General features: G+C 42.7%; 1 protein-coding gene across 1 annotated transcript in view; it reads right to left on the bottom strand.

The window, feature by feature from the left end:
* Positions 1 to 263: 263 nt before the first annotated feature.
* syne2b (spectrin repeat containing, nuclear envelope 2b) overlaps positions 264 to 17,349 on the bottom strand; it is a 175,809-nt gene continuing 158,723 nt past the window's right edge. The window contains exons 120-131 of the mRNA XM_030044847.1: positions 15,936 to 16,073; positions 15,336 to 15,530; positions 14,748 to 15,057; positions 12,663 to 12,799; positions 11,855 to 11,984; positions 10,910 to 11,121; positions 8,985 to 9,185; positions 7,283 to 7,411; positions 6,657 to 6,848; positions 5,589 to 5,657; positions 4,156 to 4,205; positions 264 to 3,124 (exon numbers count right to left, since the gene is read on the bottom strand). Coding sequence (XP_029900707.1) covers positions 2,914 to 3,124; positions 4,156 to 4,205; positions 5,589 to 5,657; positions 6,657 to 6,848; positions 7,283 to 7,411; positions 8,985 to 9,185; positions 10,910 to 11,121; positions 11,855 to 11,984; positions 12,663 to 12,799; positions 14,748 to 15,057; positions 15,336 to 15,530; positions 15,936 to 16,073 — 1,974 coding nt within the window. The 3' untranslated portion in view covers positions 264 to 2,913. The remainder of the gene's footprint in view (positions 3,125 to 4,155; positions 4,206 to 5,588; positions 5,658 to 6,656; positions 6,849 to 7,282; positions 7,412 to 8,984; positions 9,186 to 10,909; positions 11,122 to 11,854; positions 11,985 to 12,662; positions 12,800 to 14,747; positions 15,058 to 15,335; positions 15,531 to 15,935; positions 16,074 to 17,349) is intronic.

Below are 17,349 nucleotides of genomic sequence, written 5' to 3'. Positions count from 1 at the left end.
AGACAGACGAACGCTCAGTGTTCTGTCCTTCTGACTCTGTTGTGGCTTGTGACATGCATGCACACACACACACACACACACACACACACACACACACACACATACACACACACACACACTCTCAGAGCTTCATCTTAGTTCCTGTCAAATGTCACGTTTGGTGGTCTGCCTGTCAAACCCAGCCTTCAGCCTGGGCCTTTCTCCGATCCATAACACACACACACACACACACACACACACACACACACACACACAGACAACTGTAAATCATGGCAAACAAGGTTTTATTGTCAATCAGAAATGACAATCTATACATCCCATAAATAAGCATTCACTTAATAAATCAAACTGTATACACCATTGTTGTTTCTGCTCTATTGGCCTTGTGAGCACAGAGTGTGTGGCTGGGATTATACACTGATGCAAGTGGTGGTGGTGTGTGTGTGTGTGTACTCCCAGGGGCGGATTCACAAAAGGACTGAGTGGCTTTTGCGCAAATACGACAAAAATTCACACAGCACCTGCAGAAGATGAGCTGCAGGCCTGACTGCGCTGTCAGTGCGTCGCCGTCTCCCTTTCTCTCTCTGCACGTATTTAAACGAGGCGCTGCGCGAACGTTTGGTACAAAACTGGCCCCTTTCTGTGCAAATGAGCCTCAGTGTGAAAGCAGTCCAGTTCACCAAGAGCAGCGCTGACAGCCGCACGCAGTTACAGTGAGATTATTAGCATCTTCACAGAGCCGGTGGGACCTGAAGTGCATTTCTAAGGCGCGTCCCGCCCAGACTGTCCGACTGCAGCCAGGCATCATCATGCCAGGAGCTCGAGAGCAGACATTTCAAAGGAGAAGATCACAGATTGATATAGACCAGCATTAGCCACAGATTCGGGTTTGCCAGGTCAAATAGTTACATGACGACATCGAGCCTCGCATCGTCCTGGTGCTCTTGGCCTAAAGGCAACATTCACACGAGTAACTGCAATCAGCTGCAGAACTTTAGGGGTGTGTTTGCGTTGTCATGTCATTAGCGCAGCGTCTCGGACCTTGAGATGGGCCAGATAGCGACAGCAAGTGATGCACCGCTCATGATTCTATCAGCAGCCCAAGTCCTTTCTTTGTGAATTCGCCACTGAATGTACAAAACAACGTGGAGCTAAGTCACTGAGTTGAACCTCCTGCAGTTCAATTCACGTCCCAATCAACTCCAGGATTAAAAGGCTTTAACCTGCATGTTTCCTTCATGACAGAAAGGGATTTAAAAAGGTAAAATCAATACAGGATCACAGATTTAACCCATCAGAGATGAACCTGCTCAGTCTGTTTGAAGGTAAGTACAGGTGCTCCCTGGGTTTCAGCTCAGGTCACTTCTCCACCACTGACAGTTTGTACAGAATCCTCTGTGATATTTGATCATTAGCGTTCGAGATGGTGGGTCTTTGATTGTGCACGTACACAGCTACATTCAATGCCCAAAGGATCGCTTACATTCACGTTCTGCTTGAAGTCTGACGTAACAGCGTCATTTAACTGCATGAGACGAGAGTTTGATAAAGTCAAACGTGGAGCAAACAGGATTTGAGGAGACGCTTTCACCTGCCGACACTCAGACGAGAGGCGCTCACTGCATTACAGGGCAGAGCGAAGAGCGCCGGCTCAGTGATGCTGCTGTGCACTGATGCGGTTTCACCTTCAGCTTTCAAAAACTTCATCTCAGGAAAGTATCTGGAAAACCTTTAGCATACCTGCTTTCAAAAAATTCTATGAAAATAGTTGAAATATTGGCAGTCCGATGCCAAAATGCTTCAGTTTGATATGGCTGTCAATTAAAAAATAAAAAAGTCAGCATGCTGAATGACTCCCAAACACTTTCCTGTTAAAGTCTGAGGTTTGTGGCAGTGGTTGTGTTATGCTGTGTTTAACTTAATACAGAATATTTTTTATTCCAGGCAGGTTAACTCTCTCAAATACTATTCAACCCGGGTATAATGAGGTTTCAAAGCCATACTCACACACATTCATACAAATTATCCTCAATAATTTACCTAATCGTTTTCAGTAGTTCAACATTATATACAAAATGCATCAAAAAAATTGAAAGTACATTGTTATTTGATAAATTACAGTAGATAAAAATCAAAGATTTCTCTTTTCAAACCCACTGGCTACAGAAAGGCATGTCTGCTGCTGAGTCACTACCATTATTCAATTTGGGAAAAAAAAAAAAAAAAAAAAAATCACGTTATACAGTGTACATACCTCTAAATCAAAGAAATGACAAACCCCCCACACCTCTTATCAGTCAATATGTACAAAATGTGCTACAGTCAAGTGGCTGTCCTGTGAAAAACATTAAAAACAGCAGTTGTGGTAGAAAATGGCTAGTGTTCTCCTCGATTTCTGAAAGCTTTGGTAATAGCTGTCCTCTGTCATTACAGCTATGTCCCACACACTGTTGTGATCATTCATACAAAAAAATGAAAATAGAGATATCAAAATAAATCTTGAAATTTGCCTTTGCTGAAGACGTTTGACGGGGGACGTTTCCTGGCGAGTCCGGTCTACATAGAAAAACCTCTTTACTTCAAAAAAACAAACCAGTGATATGGCTTCTTCTTTTTGTTTCGGCGAAAAGCTGCGCACTGACATGAGCTCTACAAACAATAAATAAATACATTTTTAAATACACCAGTAAAATTTAGACTTGATTAAAAAAGCAAAAACACAAAGTGGTGCCCTTGCAGTGAGAGGGCGCTCGGGGAGAAGGAGCGGTGCCGCCGGTGGTTTTTATTTCCACGCGGTGTGAGGCTCTCGCACCTCGACGCCGCTCAGGAGTCCCAAACCGGATTTCAACCTGGGAAATTCACCTCACTCGTCAGCCTCGGAGACGGATTTCACCGGGAAGCGGCGCGGCGGTCTCACGTGGGCGGAGGGCCGTTGGTGTAGCGCAGCATGGGGTAGAAGGAGCGGGCGAAGTTGTTGGACAGCGTGCAGCTGTAGTTGTCCTCGGACAGCGGCACCAGGCAGGCCAGAACCAGCAGCACCAGGAAGAGCAGGTGGAGCGGGAAGGCGGCGCGCAGCACCCGGTAGAAGAAGGGCCGATCCGGGGAGGAATCCCTCTTCTCCTCCCTGAGTGAGGACGGAGAGGACGAGTGGGATGAGAAGTGCACCAACACATCAGCAAAACTGTCTGTCCAGCATTACATTCATTTACATTTATAGTTTTTTTTTTTTTTTTTTTTAAAAATTGGCACTCTAGTACCAGATGCAAAGTGACACGTAGGGACGTCACATGAACCGATATGACTGATACTACAATGATGCCAAATTTCAAGAAACCCATCGGTAATATTTTTATTAGTGTTGGTAGTGCTGACTGGTACTGTACCTGTGGGCAACACACACACACACACACACACACACACACACACAAATAACTAAGATGGTGAGCTGCAAACTAACAAAAAAACCAATACTTCGTATTGAAGTATTTCACCTTGGAGGCAGATGGAGAAGCAAACGGTGGTTTTGCATTTTCCAGAGTGGAAACACATCCAGCCTAACCAACACTGTGTAACTTATACTTAATTATATCACACAATTCCAATTTTTTTCCTCCCGTGTGGCCCAGTTTGGATATGCGTCACGACCGTGTGAACAGGAAAAAAAAGCACATGGGATCAGATATGGTCAGATCTGAATCAGGCCATGATCATAGGTGGATAACAATCAGATATGAATCGGATGTCTGCCAATGCCACTGCAGTGTAAGTGGACAGATCAGATATACCCTGTCATCACCACCAATGACGTACACACACACACCTGTCTGCCAAAACACACAACACACGTGGAAAATTTAGACCAAAACAGGGAAAGCTCGGGGCTGCAGACTGTTGAACAGGGAAAACGACGGCCGACGGCGGCCAGCGAAGTAACGCCAGTCTCGTCTGCCTCCATTTCTAATGTTTATATCAGTGTTGTTGTTGTCACTTCCATTTCTGTACCTGTGTGTTGTTGTTTACCTGTGTTTCAGGTGTGTGTGCATGCAGGTTGTTTCAGGTGTTAGGTGTAAGCACAGTGATATCAGATATGGGTCAGCAGGTGTAAACTCATATAGGCCTGAAGTGTAAATGCAGCTTTTTTTGCAGTGAGCGTACCGTCTGGTGCCTGGCAGCGCGCCGGCAGGGGCCTGCACTCCAGCCTCCTCCTGGAGAAAGAGGGAGCAAATAAAAGCCTCAGAGCGGATCACAGCAGATACTGGCTGTACAGTGAACGCATCACAACAATATGAACAACATCAGTGTTGAGTGGCTACAGCAAAGTCAAAACATCTTCAACCCTGAGATGCATAAATGGGTCCAAAATGACCCGTGTTTTTTTTTTTTGCAATATCTTTCCAATAAAAATCTTTGATCTTTTCATGTTGTAAGTATTTCTCAAAAATCTTGTTTATGATCCTGTCCCATTCAAATTTGTTATTTACTTTTTGTTCTTTTTAAGAGAATAGATGTTTTGTGTTACTACCCCAGGTTTCCATAAGTGGGTCTAAAGGGACCCACATGCATTTCCTATGGAATCTGATGAGAACATTTGATCCTTATTAAGCATAAAGCCTGTTCCCTGTGGAGCACACTTCAAATGTCGGTAGCGTAACCACTTATCAGGACTATTTTACACATTATTTTATATAATATATCATGTCACATCAATATTATCAATATTGAATACATCTCGTTTACTGCTGGAACTCTCTCATGACACTAAATCAATAACAAGTGCGTAACCTGGCACATTAATTACCACAGGTTGAATTTTTATTTATTTAATTATTATTTTTTCATCAAATCAGCCTGCCTACATCACCAGCTAACACCATGCAGCTAGGTTAGCTGGTTAGTAATAGTAATAGTAGTTGTTGTATTTGTATGGTATTATTGACAGCAGCTTGCTGACATTATTACAGGCTGGCTGGGTAAACAGAACCAGAGCAACAAGACGGAGCGAGATGCTGAGGCTACTGGTCTGGGACGTTTGTTTTAGATTTTTGCATGAACACTAACCTGCAGCCTGGGGGCAAAATTAGTCTGGAAGCCCATACAGAAGGTGGGTTGCTAGTTTCAATGTTAAGTATACCGGTTATTCACTAGTTAAATACACTTTAAAAGGAGTTACACAAATAACCAGTTTTAAATTATAAATCATTGCTGTGCACATCAAATTTGTTTAATTAAGTTGAGCAAAAGGATGGAAATAATATTCTTAAATTATTGAAAAATACACTGAATCGTGTGCACTCATGGAAGAGTGTAGGTTTCAACATGTTTGCATCTAAAGGTTAAGGACCAGTTCACTTTATTTTTGTAAATACTCTACAAACTACAATGCAGGAGCTGCTAACAGCAAACACTCCAACCTCAGCTCCAGATTTAGGGCAAAGTGAAAACTAGCTGTCCACAATGAGTGCGTTTGATATGACAATATTATAGTAGGGTTTAATTAAATTCGGAGTTTGACCTTAACAGTAACAGGAGGTGAACGCACTCGACGTTCCCCTCCTGAAGAGTCGGACAAAGTGCTGTAAAGGTCTGACCTGCAGCAGCAGAGGAGAGCCGAGCGCTCCCAGGCCGATGTCCATCGCCGAGCTGTCCGGGCTGGTTTCCTGGGAGACGGTAAACAACCAGTGACATCATCAAACAACACTGACCGGACAGACCCAAACCAGCTCATCAACACCAGGCCGAGGAGACAGAGGCATTTTTCTGACCTTTCTTCTGAGCTTGGTGTCTCTGCTTACTCTATTTTGGGAATTTAGAGCTAAACTAACAAGCATTAATTCATACTCAAGTGAAAGCAGTTCATTGTGAAGAACAGTTCCTTTCACAGAGTTAAATTATCGCTGCATTAACCTGTTAAAGCTATTTTAATGTTGCAGATATCCTGTTGGCTATAGTTTCCACTCTAACAATGCAGCACATTTTACTGTTCTGCATGGAAAAGCTTCTTCTGCAAAGTAACTAGTCAGTCCAGCCATAAATGTAGAGCAGGAAAAAGTACAAGATTTCCCTCTGACATGTAAAAAGTCTCACTGAATGGAAATACAGACCTGAAAGAAATGTACTTTACATTCCATTTCTACCTGAGAGTTTGTGTAATTCACTAATACCAACTAGCTGACCAAACTCTTGATGAAATAAGATGCAACATTTCTAATAAAATAAAACTTGCTCCTCTCTTTTGTCAGTTAATATAAGACAATAGTGATTCATCTTATAGCCAGTTAACAAATGTTTTTCAATTTGCTGTCCTGACACATTTAGAGTCTTTTAGGTCTTTACTTTGGCACACAGACGTGATGTGTGTTACACTTCTGGTAGCAGCCACAGCATTTCATATTAATAAAAGATAAACTGGGTATGAATTTCAAAACAGTAATGAGGAGTTGTAGTCAACATAAATACGGAAAAAAAAGTATAATTTTTCAGAATGCCTTTTTTACAGAAGTGAACTTAAAGGTCCAGACCCCTCAACTAGCTGGTACAGTGGAAGACAAAGGAGTGTCTAAATCCCAGTTGTCAGTGTGTACATGTGTGCACGAATGCAGTCAGTGTTGATGTGGAGCAGAGTGCGTCTCTGGACAGACAGAGGTGTGGTGACGTACCAGCCTCCCCTGCAGCGTGTGCAGGTCAGCGGCCGCCTGGCGCAGCAGGAGCCGCAGTTTGTTGCCGATGACGTGCACCTTCTCCTTGGCCTCCACGCTGTCCTCTCTGCTGGCCTGCAGGAGCAGCTGGGCGGAGATCTCCTGCAGCGAGGAGACCTGCCGCTGCCGTCCACGCAGCTCCGCCTCCAGGCTCTGCAGCAGGGGGCGACAGAGAGCACATGGCGTTCATTTCATTTTACCACTTCAGCTACTCATTTTATCTTATCTTGTGCAACTTGTTTTGATTTTATTTTAATGCCTAATTCATTTTATTGTTCTGATATATTTTTATTTTGATCTGATGATGTGTATCTTGTTCTAATTTTATTTTAATAGCTAAATTCATTTTATTTTGTTGTAATATTTTTTATTTCTTATCTAATGTTGTGTACTTGTTTTAATTTTATTTTAATATCTTAATTTGCTTTATTTTGCTCTAATTTGTTTTAATTGTCTGATTCTGTGAGCAACGTCTTGTAGTGTTTAAATGTGCGATACAAAATAAACTGACTTATGACTTATTACTGCTTTTTTAAACGTCAAACTGTGTGGCCCTGACATGGCAGTGACGGAGCCGGTCTCCTCACCGTCAGCGTGTCCCGGTGCTCCAGCAGCGCGGCGTGGGAGCTCAGCGGCTCGGCGACGTTGACGGCGTGCAGTTTGCTCTCAGCCTGCGCCAGCCACAACAGCAGGGAGTGCAGCGTCTCATGGAACTCCTGCAGGAAGAGGAAGACGAGCTTCAGAGGACGAAGGTCAGCAGCTTGACTCAAATGTTACAGTCAGATTGAAAAACTTGTGTCCCTGCTGCCGTCGCTCTTTTCAATCACATTATGTATTTTGTGTAGACTGAGTGTGGATTGGTGTGTGTTGACTGTCGTTTCTGCTGGCTGTGTCCCTCAGGGATGATAAAGAACACCTTGACCTTAACAGTTTTATTTATGTTGAAATGATGTATCTGCTGTTAAAAACATCAACCACATCAATGTGAGCAATGCAAGCCTTTCTCTGATCTTTTCCCGTCTTCTCAGTCTACGGTAAATCCACAAAGTCGATCCAGCTCCTCGCCAGAGATGCTACCCCTCTCTTTTTAGCTGCGTCACAGTGAATTACAGGACGGCGCTGCCTTTAAAAGCTGCTGTAGCTAACATCATGACAAACTAACAAAAATACAACACAGATGAGTGAATGTGGTTCATTATTGATACAGCATATGAGTTGTAGATGGCATCCTGCAGGCCGGGGACAAGTGAGAAATGCGTGAGCGTATTTTCCCGCTTTTGTCAAAATCACATTGACGGTGCTGAATGCTTTACACTCCAATGGAAGCTCCATTCATTCCAAATGGGAGAATCTGTTATTGCTGCATCATAGATGATGATGCTGTCGCACTTTTTTTTTTTTTACTTACTGCATTGAGGATGTGTAAGCTAAAACCAATGTCATTTTGCCCCATTTGCTGACATCCAGCTGTTAAGTTTTCACAATGAAAACATTTAGTGAGTGAATTCACAGCTGAAATAAAGTTCTATGTCGCATAACTGCAACAGCTGGGAGGTGGGACTGTGAGGCAAGCTTATGGCTGTGGAGGGTTACCAGTTCAAATCCTGGGACCAGCTGGGAACATGTAAGCAACAACTCCTGTCCAGATGCCCTTTAGCAAGGTGCTCAACCCCAAATCCTACAGTGGAGCTACTTAGAGGCCAAAGGTGTAAGACTGTGGCTGTATTGGTCAGCTTTCAGGTGTGAATGTGATCAAAACTGTATGGAAAAGAGCATGCATGCTCAGTGATAATAGATAATGTCTGGATAAACAAAGATTAAAATGAAATGAAAAATGTCTAATTTCATTTTGGTGCATCCTAGCATGCAATTCAGAACAGTTTGCAGCAGCCGAATAATCAATATGCAATGAAACTTTCCTTCTTATTCACTTCCATTAAAAAACAAAACAAAACACACACACACACACACAAGAGACAAAGTTATCTTTGTTTCTAGTGAGCTTTGGATGATGGCATCAGCTTCCACGAGAAGATCCAAGATGGAAGAAGCAATAATTCTTGCTATGCCTCACCAGTCAGTTTTGTTTGGCTGCACATTGGTTGAGAATCAACAGCAGAGCGAAGCTGCACGCTTGGCAGTTTGCCTCGATAAATCTAATGTTAATGTCCCACCACATTTGGTCGCAGCCCATTTCAGATATGTTGGCTAAAACAGATCTGACCATCCCACGTGCGTGACACCACCATCGACCTTCCCCTCCTTTTCTAACCCCGCCGCGTCCCTGACCTGGCACTGCATGAGGGCGCCGTGCAGCCGCTGCTCCCAGCTCTCCAGGCCGGCGCAGGCCTGCGTCCAGCTGTGGTTGGCCGAGTGCAGCCCGTCCTTCAGCTCCCTGAGCTCGGCGCTGTCTCCCCGCTGGAAGTGACGGCTGCTCAGGTTGATGGAGATCATCAGACACTTGTAGCTGTTGAAGGTCTTCTGCATCTCCTGGAGGAACCAAGCAGAAGACACAAACACGTGTCATTTTTTAATTTGGAAATTATTATTTCTGCATATTAGGACCTACAGCAGTGTGCATCCTCCTGAATTAAATCACACAGAGAGCAAGAGCCTGAGATGAACACAGCTACCATATATTCTCCCTAATAATTCAATTTCTCTTCTCATGTACTGATTCACTAAGCTGCCAAACAGCCAATCAGAGAGATCACTCGACCAAAAAGCCACAGGAGTGCAACAAGAGCAAGTGGAGCGGGACATTAAAAAAACAAAACAAAACAAAAACAAAAACGCAAAAACTGTCAGCTTTATAACACTCACTTAAAAATACAGAAGTTCATAATTAGAATCCATGTAATTGGACAAGTGAATTGACACCTTCAGAGAATTCAGCTTGCAATCACTGCTACAGTCTCTTTAAAAGTATATAAAGTATACAGTGACTTTTATATGGTATCTAAAAAGTATATAAAAAATGTTTTTTTATTAAAGAACTGGAATTTATGAATAGGTCTGTTGTCTATTCAGTATCCATTTGTTGTCTTTGCATTACCCCAAGACAAAGTTAAAATATGTAAAATATGAGGCACATTATCCTTGTTTTAAGTTTGGATGAAACAAGAAAATGAGTAAGAAAATGTCTCTAGACTTCATGAGTCCTGTAACTCCAGTAAAAGCCTCAACTCTAAGTTGTGCTGTCCCACAGCCGTCCCTCCCTCCGTTCCTTCTCTCAGTTTGGTAAATTTCCCAGTTTCAGCTCCACCAGACTACAGTGACATGACAGCGCTTCTACACTCAGACTGACACTTTGGTCAAAACATCTCCAGGACGCCTGCGAGCTTCTTCCAGCTAAAATGTAAGACCGATTTTGCCACTTAGATGAACATGAGAATGAAAGAAGAAATCTCCAAACTTTTAGGGTCTCTAAAACTGAATCAAAGGATTACATGCTGTATTTAATATTAGTAAAGGACTTTTGGGGCCCAGAATTTAGGTAATAAAATTCAAGACATTTTCAGGCCATTTCAGGATCTAAAGACACTCCAGTCTTCACAATTCATAAAAAAGTGAAATTAGATAAACAAAATGTATTCCTTTTTTTTTTTTTTTTTTTTTTTTGCCAAATAGGCCATTAGATAATAATTTAGTCAGGTGAAATTTCCCTTTAAGTACCTGAGACCTGCTGGACTGTATGTATAAGACACTTCCAGTCGCTTCAATACATTTCCATTTGATTCAGTTTGCTTAGCTTTATCTATATAAACTGGGCACTTTTAAAGGCAATTGACAAATACGGTAGAATTCATTTATTTATCTTTCAATAAAACTGCAGCTTTTAGAAACATTTCTGCTTCACAAATACATACATACATCTGTTCTATATATACATATTCTATTTAATAGATATTTTGCAGATATAATTTCACTACACAATCTATACAAAGGTTTAAAGGTGAAAGGTTTGTTGTATTCTTTGCATCGAGATACTTTATTTAAATGTTATTTGTTGTATTTTTTTTTTTTCTAAAGATATATATTTCTCTCTCTAGTGTTACTATTGTTCCTCTGCAGTGTCTGGACAACCTGGACAAGACTTCCCCACTTTGGGATGAAAATAATAAACTTATCTATCTAAAGGGTTTTCAATGTTTGTGCACACAACCTGCATAAGAAGTCATATTGCTCTGCTCCTGTTCTTCCTTTGGTGTTACCTTGAGTTTGCGGATGTTGACCTCTATGTCCCGGATGCTGGTGGACGGCGCGATGCGCTGCAGCCTCTCCAGCTCGGGCAGCACCCTGCCCAGCCAGGAAGTGACATCACAGAGGTCAGAGTTGAGCTTCTGCCACTGCTCCAGGTCCTGCTTGATGTTCATCTCGTCACTGAAGGTTTGTGCTTGTAGCAGCTCCCAGCGCTCGATCACACCTGCAGATGAATGTGAACTGGAATGATGAAAAGCCCTTCGATGTTTTTGTACGCTTGTTAGGTCGCATTAGTCATGTGTCAGTGCTTTATGTTTATCTTGGCCAGGTCTGTCCTGCAAAAAAACTTTTTAAAGCATTTTGGGGAAATGGTTTTATGGCATAAAGGCCAATAGAAAATAATTTCCAACATGTTTATTCTCTTCAGTAAAGCCAGAGACAAAACCTTTAGCAATATCTGCAATGAGATTTATGGGAATTTTGTGGTGGTCTTGATTTTGACAAAGTCTAGTCCTAACAATACACTGATGTCATGTTCGTGTATAATCCATATAATGTTTTCTGGACTGGGTTGAGGTCAAAAAAACAAAAACAAAAAACATTCTATGTCCTTTCCTAACCGCTTTTCTTTGACCTTATGAACAGCCGAATGGTGCGTCGCTTTAAATGTTGCTGCTGCAAGGAATTGTGGGAGGGGATTTATCTCTTTTGCTTTGGTAAAGGATGCCTCAGTGTGTCCTAGACTAAAGAAGTGCCACTTAGATGCTCCCAGGTCATTTCACCCAGTTAGGAACCTTCCAAAGCAACAAAGAATATTGAACGGCAGCCTTGGTCTTTCTACTGAATACCATCAGGATGTTTAAGTCCCAGATTCTGAGTCTGTGTCTGGACTGTCAGTCGGTTATTTTCAGTTCCAGGAAGTCAAACAGAGTGGTGCATCTCACTGTCTAGTCTACCTGTGCTGGTCTGCTTGTCGGCCGTGCTGCTGATGAGGCCTGGATCCTCCGGGTCCTCGTCGTCGTTCAGGATCAGCTTGACTCTCTTCAGGCTGTCGATGCTGCCGCTGCACTCGGACATGAGCTTCGCCTGGAACACAAAGGACACATCTTTCACCAAACCCTGGAGATGTCCTGTTTCTTGTCTCAGTTGTAACTTTCACCCTTTCATCCGGTTTTGTTTATACCTCAGTTTTCCTGCCAGAGTTTGATTTGTTTCATGTTTTGGCTTGAAAAACCTGAACTGACTCAGAATTAAATTTCTTTCTTTTTCATGTGGACACATCCCAACAAAGTCAACACAACAAACTCACTAAGGCTTTTGCCAATGTTCTGCAAAGGTTGGGGAACAAAAAAACAGTAAGTATTGTATGCAGCTTGTGTGAAAGTCAGTTATTAGGCTTAATGCTATTTTTAATTAAAGGCAGTGATGGATGTTCTACAGCAAAACAAATGTGGTCAGTGTAATTTCATATCATTCACTAAAACAACTGTGGTGGACCCAAAAACAAAAAAAGGTTTACCCCACACACAGAGTTCACTGAACTGTGGAAGTGCACAATCAGATCTTGGTTTTGGTATAAAAACGGTCCAAATGTTGCTAATAGTAAGTACATTTTTCTTACATGAAAGGGTACAAATTCATAGATACTGAATAATGGCGCAACATATCAACCACTGCAAGATTTAATTAAAAAGATACTGGTAAGAGGTAGTGTGTGTGTGTGTGTGTGTGTGTGTGTGTGTGTGTGTGTGCGTGCATTCTTACGTAGCCCTGCTGGCGGAAGGGTGTACTGGTGGTGTGGGTGGGAGAGGAGCCCAGGCCGCGGATGATTTCCCGAGGAATTCGTTTTCTCTCCGGGCTGCCAGGCTGGTGCCAGCTGGGCGGGTCGGTCACTGACTTCACTGAATGAAGGGAAAGATGGAGAGAAAAGGAGAATTGTGAAAAGAGTCGTGCAAAATCATGAAGGGAAAGATACAGAAAGAAAGTAGAGAGTGGGACAAAATTGGAGAGCTAAAAGCTTTAAGAACTACTTTATTTATTTGCTTTTGGGTAGTGTTCTGCTCATCTTTTCATCTGCATTTGTATTTTTGAATTTGTACTGTGGCACTGAGTAGATTTGTTTTTCACGCCAATAAAGACAATTTGAAACTGATTTTGATAGAAATGTCACAGTTAAAAACAGAGAGAGAGAAAAGCTGAAACTCAGAGGGAAAGATTAAGGCTGCAATCACAGCTCCGGTTTTCTTTGGTCCGGACCTTGATGGAAAAGTTGACTCTGTTGCCTTTCTGAATTTGCTTCATTTGCTTAAGCTCACACAGGCTACTTACAAGCGAACCAGGTCTTGTAAACAAAAGTCAGATGGAATTACAAGTAGCTCCTTCATTGCCTTTTGTTTTGGTTGCCTGTGATCTTGCCAGGTTAGAGACTTGGGCTGCAGGGAGAATCAAATTAGACTCCAGTCCCTGTAACTGCAGCTAAGCATGATGTATTTTTTGCTATAATTCACCTTCTGTGTTGTTCCTGTCAATTACAAATGCATAAAGAAATCATTACATATGTACATCAGCCCAGGTTGTGGTTTGCCCTTAGTTCATTCTGCTATGCCATGCTTTTCAGCTGCTGGTTGGCAGATGTCTGCATTTGCCTCTTTATACCCATAAAACTTTTGTTTATTAAGCTGTTTCCTGATGTTGCTTGGGGCTGCATTCTCCCTCCGAACAAACTACACCACTGTTCTCCGGGAGAACAACCTACAAACATCTCAGTTTCAAACATCTTGGTGTGGTTATCGGTGCCTGAATTTAAAAGTCATTGCTGTCATCTGGACAAACAAACAAGACATAACCAGAGAAAAAAGAGAGATGAAGAGACAAAAGCAGAGAAATGCATAATGAAGGACAAAGAACCAGAAAGAGAGAGAAAGAAAACACAGCAGTGAAGGTCAGCAGTTGAGACAAGCAAACAGAGTAAGAAAGGACAGAGAAAGAGGTTACAAATAAGTCCACAAGATTCACCACTGAGTGATGGTGGACGTCTTGTGTTTCCTCCATCACAACACTGCCACTTCATGCCATTTCATACATGCGTGAAACTACTGTGACTATCAATGACATGCAACAACAGCAGCAAAAAACAAACTTTTGCTGCCAAAGTGAATACAGTCCGGCGCCATATCATGCACGTCTGCAAGTGTCATGTTTGAGCTTTTCAGGCTTTTCATTCTCAAGGTGAACCACAAACTGCTGCAACTGGATATGGCCAGATCATGACACCAGCGAGGCGTATCAAGGAGAAAAGTGAGTAGAAATGAGGTGGAATGTGACAAGGGAAGATGGATGGGTGAGGTGCAGTTTTTTTTTTTTTTTTTTTTTTTTGGAGAAGAGGGGTGAGGTGGGGTTGCTCAGGTGGATAGTCATGCCTGGCCATAAGCACACAGTGAGGCAGACGCATGCAGGAGGCAGAGTGCCTACCCGAGGCAGCTTTCAATGCTTTGGCAGTCGCTTTAACAAAGGAGTCTGAGCTCTCTGTGACTTCTACATCTGCAAGAGAGAATGGAAGTCAACGGAATCTGATAGCTATTCCCTAAAGAAAGGAAGTCAGCAAAAGTTAGGAGGCTATTTCAGGAGCATCCAAGAATGAGTGTCAACAGAACAATGAGCACCCAAGAGTGAAAATCAGAGGAACTTCGACAAGATAGAATGGAAGTCTTGCAGTTAAAAATGAAAGTCACCCGGATTTAACTGCTATCTTAACACCAAAGAAAGAAAGAAAAAAAAATTCTTTTCAGCCCTGGCAGGAAGAGTCAGGAGATCCCACCTGAGCACCGCAGGACAATCAGTGATTATTACCTGACAGGGCGCTGAAGAAGGTGGCATCCTCATCATCCTCGTGCGATGAAGATCCTCCCACATCAACGGTGTGGTCCCACTCCAGCGGGATGGAGTCCACGCTGACGGGGGTCTCTCGGCCTGATCGCTCCAGAGGGGGCGCCAGGAGGTGGCACATGACGTGACGTCCCATCGAGACGCCTCGCCCAGCCGGACCTTCCTCCCCCTCGTCCTCTTTGCCCGCCTCCCTCCAGGAAGTACCGTTGGTCAGGTCCGGCGAATCCTCCAGGTCTGTGTCGCGGTCTGACAGGTCCCGCTCCTCCTCCAGAACCTTGGTGAGAATTTTGGTTAAGTCAATGGCCGTGTCTGTTTCTGAATAACAATCCTTATTTCTATGTGTTGAAATGCAGGTGAGACTGTAGCCTACAGGTTAGAGACAGTATTGCTAGAGATGTGAAGGAGTGTACTCTGTCATTGAAGCAGTTAAAGTATATGCACTCAGATTAGTGAAGTTCACAATCTTATGGTTTCTCATTGTTTTTTTTTTTTTTTAAATGAGAAGTCATGACAGCATTGCACTTTGAACTGATATGAACCCTCGTTACTGACCGGGCGTCTGTTAACGAGGCGGTGGTGGAAGCGAGCCACCCTGCCAAACACCTCCTGGCAGTAGGAGTGCAGCTCCTCCAGCTCGTCCTCGATCAGGACGGCGTCCAGAGGAGCGCTCTTCTGGATCAGGTTCTCCCCAAACACGATCAGGGCGTCGATTTTGTTGGTGTTCAGGGTGATCTCCTGCTGGAAGCCCTGCAGAGGGAGATACGAAGAAAAAACTTCAGTCAGGTTATTCATGGACTTTACCTGACACTCCTCGCTGGAGATGCTGTCAGGTAGGAACTTGATCAGGACACTGGAAACCAGTGACTTTCTTATTATGAAAAAGGCCTTCTAATCACTGCAAGAATATATAAGTAGTGCACATCTAAAAACAGCTAAAAAACAAACAAACAAACAAACAAACAAAAAAAACTGAACGGCTACAAAGTGACTTGACTTTGAAGACATCAAATGATTAAAAAAAAAAGAAAAAAGGCAGTGTATTCAAAATTCAAGAAGGGTCTCTGGTTAAATAAAGGTTAAAAATAAGAGCTGCTTGTAGGTTTATGGCATGTGGCAAAAACTGGTAATAATGGCCAGGGAGAGGTGGCTTACGTTCAGCTGCCTCATCTTGTCTTCGATGTCGCTCTCGGAGAAGTGCTCCACGTTGGTGAGCTGAAGGTCCATCTCCGTCAGCCAGACCAGGATGCCTTCACGTGTTCCCTCAAAGTCTTCTCTCTGAGAGGTAAAGTGCTGCAGGCGGGGCACATGGCAGACATCACACCTCATTATTAAAATACTGTTTGGCTTTATTCTAGATTTCACTTCACCACATGGTGAGACCTTTCGTTTGTGATTAATACAGCAAACCGAGATGTAGCTAATATTGCGATTCATTTTACTGCCCAACAATATATAATGTAACATTTCTGCATCGCAATACATTGATTTTGATAGTGTCCCATCCTTATCTCTTATCAATTTGTGCTGTTCACACTAAACATATCATATCTATCTGTATGTATGTATGTCGATATAGACAGACAAATGTAGTTACATATATAGATAAGTATTTAACAAGTATTTGCAATTAGCTTGTATGGCTTATAGGGTCTGAGTCAGTGGAGGATGAGGAGGCCAAGAGGTTAGCCAGATCCAATCAGAGCTCTCTGACTACATGCCATCTTTATAAGGAAGCGTAAACACCCTCCATCTGGTCGACGCCACATGTCACAATGAAAACAGCTGCCTGGCATCGTGGCGGGCCGCGCCTCGTCACTGTCTGAGACGTGACCTAAATCCTGACGGCTTAGGACTCGGCTGGCCACTGAGAACTACTCAGATCACTACAGAGATCAGGAGGAGATATCTAATGTATTTTCATATTTGACTTCTGATTTTACATTTTTATGGGAGTACAAAGGCATTCTTTTGATTAAATTAATATTTGGTTTTGTATCAGAGCCACACCTCATCGACTTAGCCCTGTTTCCATTTAGTGGGGTTGCTGCCAATTTCCTGTGTAGTCCAGCATATCTGAAAAACTACAGTTAACCGCAATCCATAATGGGTTGTGGGCTTTTTAAATGTCCTCACATGCCCACTCTATCTGATCTCATTAAGCAGAAGAAATGTTTTTTTAAAAAGTAGTGCAAGGCCAAGTAAACAAAATTTTGATCTCTGGCATTAAACAACAGAAGAGTCCTTGATATAACCAAATGGCAAACTGAAAACACTGGGCCACACTTGAATAAAACAGACATGCACCAGCTCAGTGCTGATCGTCGCCATGTGGACATTGTAATAAAGGCAGCGTTTTTAAAAACAGATTCAAAATAATTGTATGACCTGTTTTCCACCTACTTTTCCATCGCTAAACAAAAATAAGCTTGACAACAGACCGGATTACATTTTTTTCCCCACATTTACATCTGTACCAAGTGTTCCAGACATTAGGACAACTGCTTCGAAATCATTCGACAAGGTTAATCAAGGTAAAAGCTATGATCCCTCCTAGACTTCATTTAAT

This window comes from Myripristis murdjan, chromosome 22 (assembly GCF_902150065.1).
Source record: "Myripristis murdjan chromosome 22, fMyrMur1.1, whole genome shotgun sequence".
NCBI lineage: Eukaryota > Metazoa > Chordata > Actinopteri > Holocentriformes > Holocentridae > Myripristis > Myripristis murdjan.
The sequence above is the reverse complement of the archived record's forward strand: the minus strand, read 5'-3'. Positions and strand labels throughout refer to the sequence as shown.